General features: G+C 39.5%; 1 protein-coding gene across 2 annotated transcripts in view; it reads right to left on the reverse strand.

Annotated features, from left to right (window-relative positions):
* The window catches only part of SSH2 (slingshot protein phosphatase 2), a 311,107-nt gene that overhangs the window by 40,409 nt on the left and 256,752 nt on the right, over positions 1–13,946 (reverse strand). For both annotated transcript variants that reach the window (XM_006890988.1, XM_006890987.1), the window contains 3 exons: positions 10,836–10,904; positions 10,027–10,092; positions 5,320–5,514 (listed from right to left, as the gene is read on the reverse strand). In XM_006890988.1, the coding sequence (XP_006891050.1) occupies positions 5,320–5,514; positions 10,027–10,092; positions 10,836–10,904 (330 nt within the window). The remainder of the gene's footprint in view (positions 1–5,319; positions 5,515–10,026; positions 10,093–10,835; positions 10,905–13,946) is intronic.

Consider the following 13,946-nt stretch of genomic DNA (forward strand, 5'->3'; position numbering starts at 1 on the left):
ACAGAGCAGAGTTTAGGGCTGTTGTACATAGGGTCGCTATGAGTCGCAAGCGACTCGACGGCACATAACAACAACAACAACAACAGGGCCCGATGTTAGGATAACATTCTTTAAATGGTACAGCAGTCGTCTGTCTATTTGCTGTATTGAATAACTTGGATTTGCTGTGATGCTGAACACTGTGCCATAGCTGAGTCAAATACCATAATGGTTACCCATCATGGACAGTGTTTGGAGGAGCTTCCAGATTGATTCAGGTTCAGAAGCAGGATTCACATCTGCTTCCTAAACCAGATGCCTCTAGAAACTCCATTAACTCTATCAACATATAGAAATGATACTAATTATAGAAGAGTTCAGGTTTTTTTGTTCATATGGTTGCTATGAGTAGTATTCAACCTGACGACACTTAACCACAGCTAAGTGAGACTAGTGTTATATTTTGGAGGAACATTCTTCTACTTTGTACATCACTCTTTGTCACTTTGCTGTACTGAAGTAATCTGGGTTTGCTGTGATGCTGAACCTTGAGTCATTGGGTGTCAAATGCCATAATGGTTTCCCAAGGTGAACAGTGTTTGGTTGAGCTCCCAGTTGTAAAACAGGTTTGGAAGCAGGAGTGGCATCCACCTCCAAAACCACATGCCTATGGAAACTCTATGAACTTGGAGAAACGACAATAGTTAGAGAAAGACATTAGGCCTTTTGTTCATGGAGTCGCTGTGAGTCATGTTTGACTCAATGGCAATCAACAACAACAACCATATCAACAAAACAAATCAACAAAACCAAACATATCTAAAAGCTCTTACATATATTCATGTATATGGGCCCATTAAAGAATAAAGACACATTTGCAAAACTAAGTGTTAATACGGTAGGGGAACACTACATTCACACGTTCCCATTTATTCCCCTCGACTACTACTTATTGAGCTAGATTGCCAAGCTGAGCAGACTGGTGGTGTGACATGCTATGGAACTGGTTCTTTTGAGCTTCAAATACCACTCCAGTGCAGATCATTCATTGTTGTGGGCTTAGCAAATAGAAAAGACGAAGAAACACCTGCCTTCTTCATTAGACAAATTCTCTACAAATTGAGTTGTAGGGATCATATACCTGGAGTACTTTATTTCACCCAAGAAAGCTTTCCTAGTAACAAAAGCACATTTTAACAGATTACGGAAATAAACAGCTAAAAGGTTTACTGACATGATGAAGATCACCCACACTGGCAGGGAAACCAGAACTCTTAGGCCAGTTTAACACTCTACCTGCAGGATTATATTGCTTCTCAAAGTCTTCTGACTTGTAAGAAGAAAATTACATGTGGAACTTCAGTACAAAATCAAACTAATCAAGCTGACTCTCCAATTACTAGAAGGATACTGGTTCAATGTAACTGGATATTGCTCTCTGAAAGCATTATTTCATATTATACAGAATCTGAGTGATGCTGACAAGAGGGCACTTTCTGTCTCAGTTTTCTCTCCCACCTACTCAAGGAAGGAATCTGCTCTGGGCTTCCTTATTCGGAGATGGAAGTGCACTAAGCCTTCAGGCATCCAGCCTGCCTCTGCTGCCTACAACCTTATCACTGGCGGCAAAAATAGCTTTGGTAATCTCCAAAGATGGATGCGGTCACCCCACAACCTTGGGGCTCCTACCACTTGGGCTATTAGTTTCCCATGAACCATGTAAAACACAGTTTTCCCCATGGACCGTGTAAAACATGATAATAGTGCCATCTCCCTATCAAACAGCTGAAGGAAGCATCCTTTCCAGTCTTGACTAGGATTAAAATTCTTAACTATCCCCCTTCACTTTCCCCTCCTTCCGTGCATTTGTAGCTAATGGTAGAAAGGTACATATTTAAGTCTGCCATTAAAAATATTAGCATACAAGATCAAAAGGGCAGTATTTGCTCATAGATAAAGCTCAGAAGGCAGAAAGGGACAGGAAAGAAGGACAAACAGAAATGAGAAGCCCAGGGAAGATGTGGGCAGAGCACTGTTACAACATGGGGATTGTAATCAAGGCCATCAGATATAACGTATTAACTGCTGAATGAAAACCAATTGGATCTGTAAATTTTCACTCAAATCATAGTAAAAAAAATGTAAAAAGGGCAAATTTCAGCATTTGTGTGCTTGAGTTAGATTTCCTAGATTAGCAACCTTTTTCTCAAGCCTTCATAATTGAGGCAGAGCTCAAGAGAGAAGAGGGTTTAAATCTCAGCTCTGCTACTTTTTGATCATGTGACCTTGAATACGTTTCTTTTCCCTGCATGTCTGTCTCCTTCTCTGTGAACTGAGTATCTAATAATATTTGCCTCATGAGGTTCTTAGATGGACTGAGTGAAATACCATGTATGAAGTGCCTAGCAAGCATACCATCTGGTATTTACTGGAGGCATCATACAGAAAGGTCCCTTCTTCTAATTTCTTTCATTTTTAAAAGATACATTTCATTCACAGTTGAGCACTTAAGTCAAGCACCTTGGTATATACTCTGAGGATCCTAATTAGTAGGGAGTTGGGCAGCTAACTCGAAGGCTGAGCCTTCCTGGAGGTTTGAATTCACCAGCAGCTCCGAGGTAAAAAGATGGCCAATCTTCTGTTTGAGTCACAGCCTGGGAGACCCGACAGAGACCAGCTGTGAGCTGGTTCCAACTGGATGGAAACGAGTTGGAGCTTCTAGTCAGGGAGTTTCTAATTTTTTGAGCTTCTAGTTATGAAGAAAGAGAACGGAAAACATCAATATTCTGAGTGCGTGTGCGTACGCGCGCGTACGCACACACACACACACTCTCATTCCCTTTGATATAATTTGGAAAAATTAGAAAATACATACAAACACAAAGAAAATATAAAGCACTGAAAATCCCTCTATCCTGAGATTATCATGATTAATACTTAGGTCTATGGCTTTAAGACTTTTCTACATTAAGAAGTGAATTATTTATTAAATATCTTTTAAAATCAGAATGATAATGTATTAATAACTAACATATAATTAGATTTTACCACGTGCTAGGAGTCCATGGGTGGCACAAGTGGTCAAAAGACTTTGCCACTACCTGAGAGGTTAGCAGCCAGAATCCACCCAGAGGTACCTCAGAAGAAGGGCCTGGTGACCAATGTCTGGAAAACCAGCCACATGCCCCATGAGTTGGCGTTAGCTCAACAGTAACTGGTCACTGGTTCCATGTGTCAGGGATTACATTTATATTATTTTGCTTAACACAGAGAGATTAAGGGCAATTTTATTGACTTCTTGGTTTCTTGTATTCTCCAAATGTTCTCAATAAAATCAGGGAAAAGGGAAGAGACTATAAGTCTGGTTCAAAATGTCTGTTTTTAGAGCCAGATCAGACATGTATTTTCTGCAAACCCATTACACAGATGGAAAGGCTGAAATTAGTACAACTCCTGAGATTCTGAAAGCTGGCTTAATCTTCATTTCTTTTTTAGTACTGTAGACTTAGCCTCCTGAAAAGGAGAATTCTTATACCAGTAGTACTCTAAAAATTGCTTTTTTTGCTATTTCACACAATTATTAGAATGTCCAGTGTTTCTAGTTAAAAGTATTACTGCACGATTACATAAATTAAGTTTCTTATTTATTTTTCTTAAACACAAAGATAAAACCCAGGAACTGTTTTGATATGGCTTTAGGAACCTGAAGGTGAATTCTTTTGTTTTTTTTTGTGGGGTCAGACAGTACATTAACTACTGCTTTCCCAGCTGTAGACTAAAGAAAGATCAAGAGAAAAATTAAGGGGAGCTCTGGTGGCCTAGTGGCAAGGAGTTGCAACTACAATCCCAGAGGCACATGGTTCGAATCTACCAGATGCTCTGCCGGGAAAAGGAGGGACAATCTCCTCCTGTACCAGTCAGATCTGATTTGACGGTACACTCACACTCACACTCACACACACACCCAAAAAAAAAAAAAAAAAAGAAGAGCAAAATTAGTATCTGGACTCATTTTTAAAGCAGAAACTACGTGTGAAAAAAAAAAAATCCAAAACAGAGACAAAATCATCAACATATAGACCTAAAAAGGAAAAAATTAAACATCATTTTGAGCCTTTATCTAATTAACAGTACACAAGAAATATTTAATAAAATCCAACTAAGAAGGACTCTCTAACAATGCAAAGGCTGGGCTGGCTAACACACACACACACTTGAATTATAAAACAGTAAAAGCAAACATGGTTCCCCACACCAACAGAAATTCAATTAGCATAACAATGTTAAATAGTCTTTGAAATTGACAGCAAATGTCTTGTTTTCCTATGTGTTTAAGTATTCCTCTGAAAGCTTCTTTGTGCCAATAATTTGCTTGTTAAAGGCTTTCCCCCTCACACATAGTAAAAAGGTAATCTTTAGCCCAACCTTTCTATACAGTATGCTTCATATCACATCCACAATACAGTCTGTGAAATGGGGCATTATGTTATTTCCACATTGTGTGAATATATCTAAATTTTAAGAGACAAGCAACCACTGATATTATAGCTTCCTGTTAATAAGCCTGTTTCACTTCCAAGTTGATTCTTCTCCTTTGCCTCTTGCTGCCCTATCAATAGCATTGCTTCTATTGAGCTTTGGGAGTCATGCTGTACTTGATGGTACTATTTTCAAAAGAAAAGTAACCTGACAGATGACATTATAGTATTAGAAGACAGAGGATACACGAGATGAGATGCTGCTGCCTATGAGCCAAAGCACAAATGATACAGAAAAAACCTTTTCATGTGTAAGTAGGCAAGTTTCCTATTCAAATAATGATAAAAAGCACCATACATACATAGGTGTTTATTGTGAATATCAAGATATATGCATTATAGACTATGTAAGTATTTTACTGTTGCATGCCTGGTGGTGCAAGAGACATGAGAGGTAAGGTTTTCAAGTAGGAGGCTATATGACTGGTTATGTTTGTTATGTCTGTTTTCCATTGGCAGTCGGTAGTTACAGTCTATGGGATTGTGGACATGCATGATAAGTGACCATATGAATAAACGTTTAAAGCACACAGTATGACTGTATTCAAATTTTAAATTAGGAGAGTCTAAATTACTGAGGTTTTATGGTACTGATGTTTTTAACCAAAGACACTTCATTGTATCCAAGGAAGGGTCGGCTCAGAGAGAAAACATTAGATTTTTTTGAGAAGGGTGCACAGCATGATTAATATGACTGGCTAAGATTAATTCCTCAAGAGGAGATCCTAGGGAGAAACACGCTGTCTGTGACCCCCACAGGCACATCGGGAAGACTTTTGTCATCCTCATCGAACTGACTCACATGTCTGTGAAGAGTGCGGGCGAGTCCGGCCGGTGGGACTGCACATCCTGCATAGCGTTCCACTCGTTGACTGAGGATTGGTCAGAGTTGATATGGCTCTCATAGTAACTCACCCAGGTTAGAAACAAGCTGCCTGGGTAGTAGTTATGCATCCTGGCAACTTCACAAGCCTTGTGCAAACTCTGCAGCGCAGACCTGAAAGGTAAGTCAGAAAATGAGAACTATAGAACTGTGGAATACCAAAAAGCCAATGATTCATAGTAACCCAAACTCTTTCCATTTTCAAATCCTGTGGGAATTGGTATCTGGAGGCCTGCACTCCTTGAAATACCTGATTGCTGATTCTGATTACTATATTATTTATCCACAGCAATGCTGCTGTCAGGTGCTACTGAACTGAATATGACTCATAGCAACTTTATGAACAAGAGAGTTGATTCCTAGCCTGTCCTGTGCCATCTTTGTCACTTCTGACACACTGAGCCCATTGCTGCAGTCACTGTGTCAGTCCACCTTGTTAAGGGTCTTCCTCTCTTCTGCTGACCTTTCCACCTTTAAAAGTTGCTTGCAGCTTGTTTCTTCTCATTCTGAGTGACTTTCAGTCTGGGCTTGACCTCTACTACTACAGCTGCCTGTATTCCTCTATGGCCCATGGGGTTTTCAGAAGCCTGTTATTTCAGAAGTGGATGGTTGGCCAATCCCGCTTCCTAGTCTATCTCAATCTGGAAGCTCTGATGAAACATCCCCACCATAGGTGACCCTCCTGGCATTAGACTAGATATATTTCTTGTGAAAGATGTGATGTATAAGGAGAAATGAAAACTCATCAAAGAGAAGTTGGTCTGATTAGAACTATGCTATGGCTACACAGTACCTATGCAGAGAACTAAGGATCTCAACAATTTGCTATACAAATGTAGGTATCCTTGGGCACAGAATGATGCTATAGCATTTATTCTCTATAACTCTTTGAGGCTCCACAGGGATTTCAGAGTTGTTGTCAAGCCTTGAGGATGTGCCATTTAATATCCAGGAAGTGGTGAGCTAATGATTTTACCATACTTGTTACCTGCAACTCCTGGTATTTAAAAATAATTCATCCCACACCTTTGGGCTACTTTTCAAGAACAGCTCTGGTTATTCTGAGACTAATTCTTCTAACTCTGAATTTAGGAACCCCCAAAGAATGAATGATTGGGATGGGAGGAGTTAATAAACAGACGCCTAAACTTAGAAAAAGAGTGCACAGATACCTGCATTTAGGACAACATTGAGTAGATGTTTATGTAAGGTCTACTAGCTTGACCAACTATTAGAGTATAAGGTATGTTCCAGGAACTAAGGACTTATGATCAAGTCATTCCAGCATGAAAAGACTTATTGCAGAAGACTACAGCATCTGCAGGAAGTCTGATAAATACTTTTTCTGAAGACAAAGTCCAGGACATTTGGCCACCAACAAGGAAGGAAGATTATTGAACAAAGCCCTATCAGACTCCTGGACACTTCCCTCCCACACTGGCTTTACTGGACCCTTCTCTCCCATTCCTTTCAGCTCACCTCTTAAAAATGTCTGGCTTGATCCTTAGATATCAGAAGCGATCCTTAGGGCATCAATACCCTCTGCCTCTCTCAGACCACTAATATCTGAATAAAGTGCACACAGGACTCAATTCTGTCTCCACTCAACTGGCTCATAGAGAAAGGCAGCTAAACACTGGACTTTTTCCAGTTTTTTAAACACAACTAAAAAATATCTTTTTGGTTGTATACTTGGCAACACCTTAAGTGAAAAATAGTAGGAAGTAAGTTATCCAAGAGTAGGTATTTTTGTAGGGTTTTACAGCTGTCTCTCTTAAACAACACCTTATTAATAAAATGCAACTCAAATTCTTACTAATTATAAAAAATTTTTTTTGTTAAGGGAGAAAATGATAGTATAAGAGAATTATAATTTCTAATAAGATAGTATATTAAAAGACATTTACATATATTTCATAAAAATCCCTTGGTGTAACCCAAAGGCAGTAACTCCCTGGCAGTTATAATCTACCAGGGGGTCCACAGGAGCAAGAAAGATGTGCAATCTCCCCTGAAATTTACAGCCTCAGAAACCCACTGGAGGGTGAGTTATGAGTCAGGTCTAACTTGACACTAATGATGAGTGAGCGAGCGAGTCATAAAAGTGAACCACATTCACTTTAACTTAGAAATAACCACTGTTAACAATTTTAGTGTATGTCTCTCATATCTTTTCTCTATGAAAGAAAGAGGTATACAAGAGATGTGATCATCTTCTGTATACCATTTATGACTTCCTCTTTTACTTAACACTGTCATCAATATTTTTCTATGTTGATAACATCTTCAACTATGTAATTTTTTAAAATGATTGCGTATTATTCAATGAGCATTTTAAAGGATTTCTATTTTTTGGAACATTTAAATTATTTTCCTTTTTTTGTTTATGTGTTATTATTAGAACACTGATAAACATTCTTATAGCTAAAATCTTTGCACAGACTCATGATTATGGTCTTAGGGATGAACTCTTAGCACTTGAATTACTAGGTCAAAGGGTAGGCAAAATTATAAGGCATTGAGGCAAATCACATTCCAGAAAAGATGCTCCAGTTTCTTCTCCCACCAATAGTATGTGATTCTGTCTGTATCTGCTTAGCAGTAACATTCCATAGTCTTCCCAAGGTTTCTCCAGAGGGAAAATAAAGGACAGTAACAAAACTTAAGGATCATGAGACCAAGTTCTGTAAGACATGTGATATCTTTTTAAAAAAATTAATTTAATTTTATTATTTATTTTGTGTGTACCGTCAAATCAGATCTGACTGGTACAGGAGGAGCTGGTCCCTCCTTCTCCAGCAGAGCATCTGGTGGATTCAAACCACACACCTCTGGGATTGCAGTGCAGCTTCTTGCCACTAGGCCACCAGGGTTGCTGACATGTGCTATCTTTAATCATAAGATGCAAAATGTTGCTGAAGCAAAGATGGGTAACTATGAGAACCTTTACACTTGAAGGTCCTTCCTGTTACTGTATAATGCAAATTAAACAAAAATGTTATCAATTTGATAACGGGAAAAAAGGCAGTCAGTTCTATTAGAAAAATTGTTTTTCTATAAAAACTGAGTTGCAGATGCTTTTAAAAATACTCTGTATTTAAAAAAAATCTTATATTACTCAAAGTAAGCCAAATTCTTTTATAGTAAGGGCTAACTTTGTGAAATGTCCAGTATACATAGGTTTTCTTTATCCAGGGAACAAGTGTCTCAAAAGTAAATGTCGCAGCCTCTTGTGCAATTGCTTAAAATACACTTAAGGCCTGGTCCCCTCAGATATTTCAGCTGTACACAAGAATAGCAGGCTTCTGTAACCACCTTCTTCCTATAAAGGAAGCACCTGGCTTGAATGCTACTTTGATCCATACATCATCTGTTTTTTTTCTGTGTCTTTCAATTCACTATTTCTCTCCATGTGGTATGACAAAAAAAATTTTTTTATTCTACATTAGCTAATAGGATGGAACACCAGTCAGTGTACTTTAGAACATCAAAGCTTCACCAAAGGTTACTGCTTGAGTCTTCACTGGCTTTAAGAATTAAGACTTTTGTATTCCTCTCAAAACAATAACTGAAAGCATTATTGTTTTGGGGTTTAATGCCTTTTGGTTTTGTTTAGCACCTGGGAACAGCAGGTCAACTACTTCTAACTTTACCCCTGAAACATGCCTTAAATCTGAAACCTGGTCTAAACACATGACCTGAAACTCTACATCCTACTTAATTTACTGCATGAAATGATAAGTCTGTTAATTGTTCAGGGCCTCTGTCTCAGGACCCCACCCACCTCAATCCTATCAGTTCTGTCATTCAGGGGTAGATTGTCATGCTGGAGTCTTTTTCAGGCTCCTTTAGTTCTCGCTTGGCTTGCCTTCCCTCTATTCCACTCCTCCTGGGGACTTCCACCACACAACACGCAGTTGAATGAGTAACAAATGAAACTTCTTGACTGGGAAGGTGATGGACTCTGAATCGTACCATCACACCACTGTGTGGTTATATGAAGTTATTTTTCCAGATAACTTGAAATCATAGAATAAGAGTCTATTCTGTCTAAATATAAGACTACTTATACAATCTCTCCAAAGTCCGCTTTTTCATAATATTGCTGTTGTTGATTGCCTTCTAGTTGAGCACAACTTACGGCGACCCTATGAACAAAAGGCCTGAAGTCCCTCTACAACTACTGATATTTATCAAAGTTCATAGAGTTGCCGGAGCCAAGTTGTTTAGGAAGTGGATGCTACTCCTGCTTCCAAACCTGTCATAGAATAACATGGGAAAAATAATACTACTTTAGGGGGGTTAGTGTGATGATTAAATTTAATTCATGTAAAACACAATGGCAGGCACACGGCTAGCAACTAAAATTGCTGGTATGTTAGTTGGTTATTACTAACAATGACTATTTTCCCCTTGCTCACCAGTGCCCAAGGCCTCTCATGGTGACAATTTGAAAACTGCACCTTCTAGATTATTATTAATAATAACACAAACAAATCACACAAAATCCTGACATAGACCATAAAGGATTTTCAGTCAAGTGTACCATTTCAAATACTACTGCCCACAAAATGTTACTCCAATACATATTTAAAAACTTTTATAGTGATACTAAAATCATCTTACCACATTGCCTGCACAGACACGGGTTTGAATATGTGGACTCTGTTATCTGTTGATACGCTGAACCCACTGAAAAGAAAAAGGCAAAAATCCACAAATGAGAGTGGGCTATTTCAGGCGAGATTCTTCAAGGTCTTTTCCCAGGCTGGCAACAACTGGCTTAGCAGAAAAGAATCATCATGTACAAGTTAACTAGAGCACAAGACTTGACTGAAAAGTGTTAGCAAATTGTCTGATTTTATCTACCATGCGAGATGAATGGATGTTTACACCAGGGTTAGGGAATGACACACAGCTTTCCAGCCGTAGCTATGTGCAAGCTGTTCTCCTGCATATTTCTATCTGGAAGTCTTGGGGGTTCTTAGTAAACCTGACCCTAGCTTTATAAACTGGAGCACACATCTTGGTCTCTTGGGGACTCATTCTAGTAACACCAGCAGGTGGGGTTAGGGGTCAGTGGAAAGAACTGGCACAGGAAAGAGGTTACACTGTGGACCAGCAGTTGGCAGAGGCAGCAGGGTGCTGAAACAGAACGTATCATGCTCTGGGAGAGCATTGCAACAGGTCCACATGCTCAGATTAAAGCGTGAGCCAGCAAACTAGTTCTTCCGTGCCCAGATTCTTACCATAGTCAGTCTAGAAGAACAGAAGTTAGAGGACCTGCCAAATTTTATTTTTACTCCACTTTGAAAAACAGGAGTTTAAAAGCACTCATTGAGCTGCCATTCATTTGGGTGCATTCAGCTGAATGGACACTAAGACAGAATCCCACGTCTTGGCAGAAAGTAGGGGAAAACAAGAGACTATCTTACCCATCACCATCCAAATGAATTAAGGTGTCACTCCAGAGAGGCAGGACTAAGCCCATGGTGCAAGTGCTGCTGCAAGACAAGAAAGAGTCCTTAAGTTCCTTCCTGTAATTCTGGGAAACAGTCCTTGTTTACTAACTCTTCCAACATCCCCACGTTCTAAGTGCTCTGGCATGAGTGTAAGAAGGGGCAGATTTCTAGCATATTATTATTACTAGTTTCTACTAATCCCATGCATATGTCCAAGAGGAGTTGCTTTAAAGAGGTAGGTAATCTGTTTTCTGTATTTTTAACAAAGACAATCTACTGAGTAAGTTTTTATCCTGGCTACGTTATAGGGAACTCTGGTGGCCTAGTGGTAAGAAGATGCACTGCAATCCCAAAGGAACACAGCTTGAATCTGTCACAGCTCTGTAGCAGAAGGCTGGGCAATCTCCTCCCATGCTATTAACTGCCCCTGAAAACCCAGCAGAGGGTCAGCTATGGGTCGGTTCTGACTCAATGGTACACAACCACCACCATAACCTTACAAATGGTCACTGCTTAAGAAATCTAGGTGTTTGAGACTGAATAGTGTTTGGTAGATCTCAGGGCAGGCTTATAGCATTCAATTGAACTCCAAGCATTGCTTCCCTAAGGCATGGGGATCGAATCCACCAGCTGCTCTGTGGGAGAGAGATGGGAAATTCCTTCCTGTGCAATTTTTTTTTTCTTCCTGTGCAATTTATTTTTTTATTTTTTATTTTATTTTATTATTTTTGTGTGCGTGTACCGTCAAATCAGATCTGACTGGTACAGGAGGAGACTGCCCCTCCTTCCCCGGCAGAGCATCTGGTGGATTCGAACCGTGCACCTCTGGGATTGTAGTTGCAGCTTCTTGCCACTAGGCCACCAGAGCTCCCCTCTCCTGTGCAATTTATAGTGTCTGAAAGCCCTGACTCAAAGGCACATAACAATAGCAACAACAAAGTCCTCTGAATAAGTGATTTGCTCAATTCTGTAAAAAAAGGTTTCATAAAAAAGATTTACAAAACTCTTATACTCTATGGTTTGAGAGTGAAAGGAATGAAAAAACCATAAAACAGTAATTGTTTACAGGATATGATCAACTAGATACAGAATAGACACAACACACAAATAAAACAAGCTTGGTGGCTGGGCATTGAATCAATTCTGCTGAACTGCAGAGTTAACAGGAATGCAAACCACCAACAAACAAGTATGGCATTTAAAATTTGGTTTAAGTATATACAAGGCCAGGAAGGCAACTCACTTCATGGTAGTGGGACAGGAAGCCAGAGATTTCGAACTGTGAACTCTAACACATCACTTCTATAGGCAACTATACCTGACCCCATACCTCTACCACTTTCTCTCTGTAAAGCTACAATAAGCCATTTCCTCCCCCAGGTCAGTGTGCCAAAGCTCCTACACATCTCCTCTGTCAGTATTTAGAGAGAAACAATGGTATGGTGGAAAAACTTTAGAAACAGGATGTGGGACAACAAAGGATAGTTAAGAGCACAGGTTGTGGAGTTGGATGAATTCCAGAATTCTGGTTCTGGTATTAACTGTATCATCTTAGGCAAGCTATTTGATTGCTTTGTGCTTCTTTTTCTCTTCTGTAAAACTGGAATGAGAATACTTTCTTCATTGAGATGTTTTGGAAAGAAATGAGATGACATAAAAATGTATGGGAAAGTGCTTACCAGTAAAACTTAACAAAAGCAACAGTTGTTGTCAAAGTCAACTGTGACCGAGGATGACCCTGTGTGAGCCACAGTAGACAGTGCCCCCTGGGTTTGCTCTGCTGCCTTCTTGAGAGCTGGTCACCAGGCCTTTTTCCAGAGCTCTGCTGGGTGGATTTAATATCTAACCTTTCAGTTAGTACCTGACCTTAACAATGGTCTCTATCACTGAGACTGTACCCAGGGACTCCTTGAATAGTGCTTAAGAAGTAACAACAACTATAATTTATTAAGGGAGTTCTGGTGGCCTAGTGGTAGGAAGCTGTGCTGCAATCCTAAGGGCACACACAGTTCAAATCCACCAGGTGCTCCGTGGGAGAAAGATGGGCAATCTTCTCTCATGTGATTAAATGCCTCTGAAAACCTGCTGGAGGGTTAGCTATGGGTCAGTTCAGACTCCATGGTAAGTAACAATAACAATGACTACTATTTATTAAGTAGTTATTATGCTAAAAGATCTGGATTTAATATATCAGTATTTCAACTCTTCTTGACAAGTTATTTAGCCACTCTAAGGTTTAATTTCTCCATTTGAAAATGAAAACTTAAAAAAAAAGATGAAAAATACCAAGCTTTAGTGATCAGAGTAAATGGAGGGCTCTGCAGCCAGTCCCTGTTTGGGCTGTGTGTAAGGCTTTGCATTGCTTTCACTGGCCTAGGTTAGTTAACACCCACCTGTAAGTCCCAGGCACAGGAGATACAAGTCAAGCCTGGACTACTTCCGCCACATTGGAACCCTGGGCCTGAACACTAGACACCGTCATCAGGCTACAGCCTAGCACTATTTTTGTTACGGTCAAGGCATGAAAAACTTGCTCTGAAAATGGCTTCTCAAGGTGAAGTGGGCTATTTTTAGAGTAGTTTGTGTTTTTGTTTTTTAACTGAGTGTTTAGTAGGCTTCCTAGCAACAAGTGTAATTTGTGGTATAAATATAAAGGGCTGATAGCCTAGTGACAAATCCAGAAACCAAGTAATTAAATACGACACAGAAGGTGCGAAACAGAGGGTGATTTTTGAGAGCTTGTGACCAGATGTCAATTAATCTTCAGGCAGATGACAATGATTTATACATGTAGGAAACAGTATTATATTTTCACTATATGTTAAGAACATATTTTTTTACATTAAGAAGCTATTCCTTATAAAAGGAAGAGGAGGCCTGAAGTTAGTAGACCTTGTATTTTCATTCAGTCTACGTAAGTTTTCTGACATACTCTCTATTAAATTATAGTGACTTATTTTAATAGACATTCATCTGATTCAACAAACATTTACTGAGGGGAGCTCTGGTGGCTAAGTGGTGAGGAATTGTGTATTCAACACAAAGGCACGCTCTTCTGCCTCTGAAAACCTGCCAGACAGTACA

The sequence above is a fragment of the Elephantulus edwardii genome, unplaced genomic scaffold, assembly GCF_000299155.1.
Source record: "Elephantulus edwardii isolate Elephantulus edwardi_28Jun2011 unplaced genomic scaffold, EleEdw1.0 scaffold00094, whole genome shotgun sequence".
NCBI classification, from domain to species: Eukaryota; Metazoa; Chordata; class Mammalia; order Macroscelidea; family Macroscelididae; genus Elephantulus; species Elephantulus edwardii.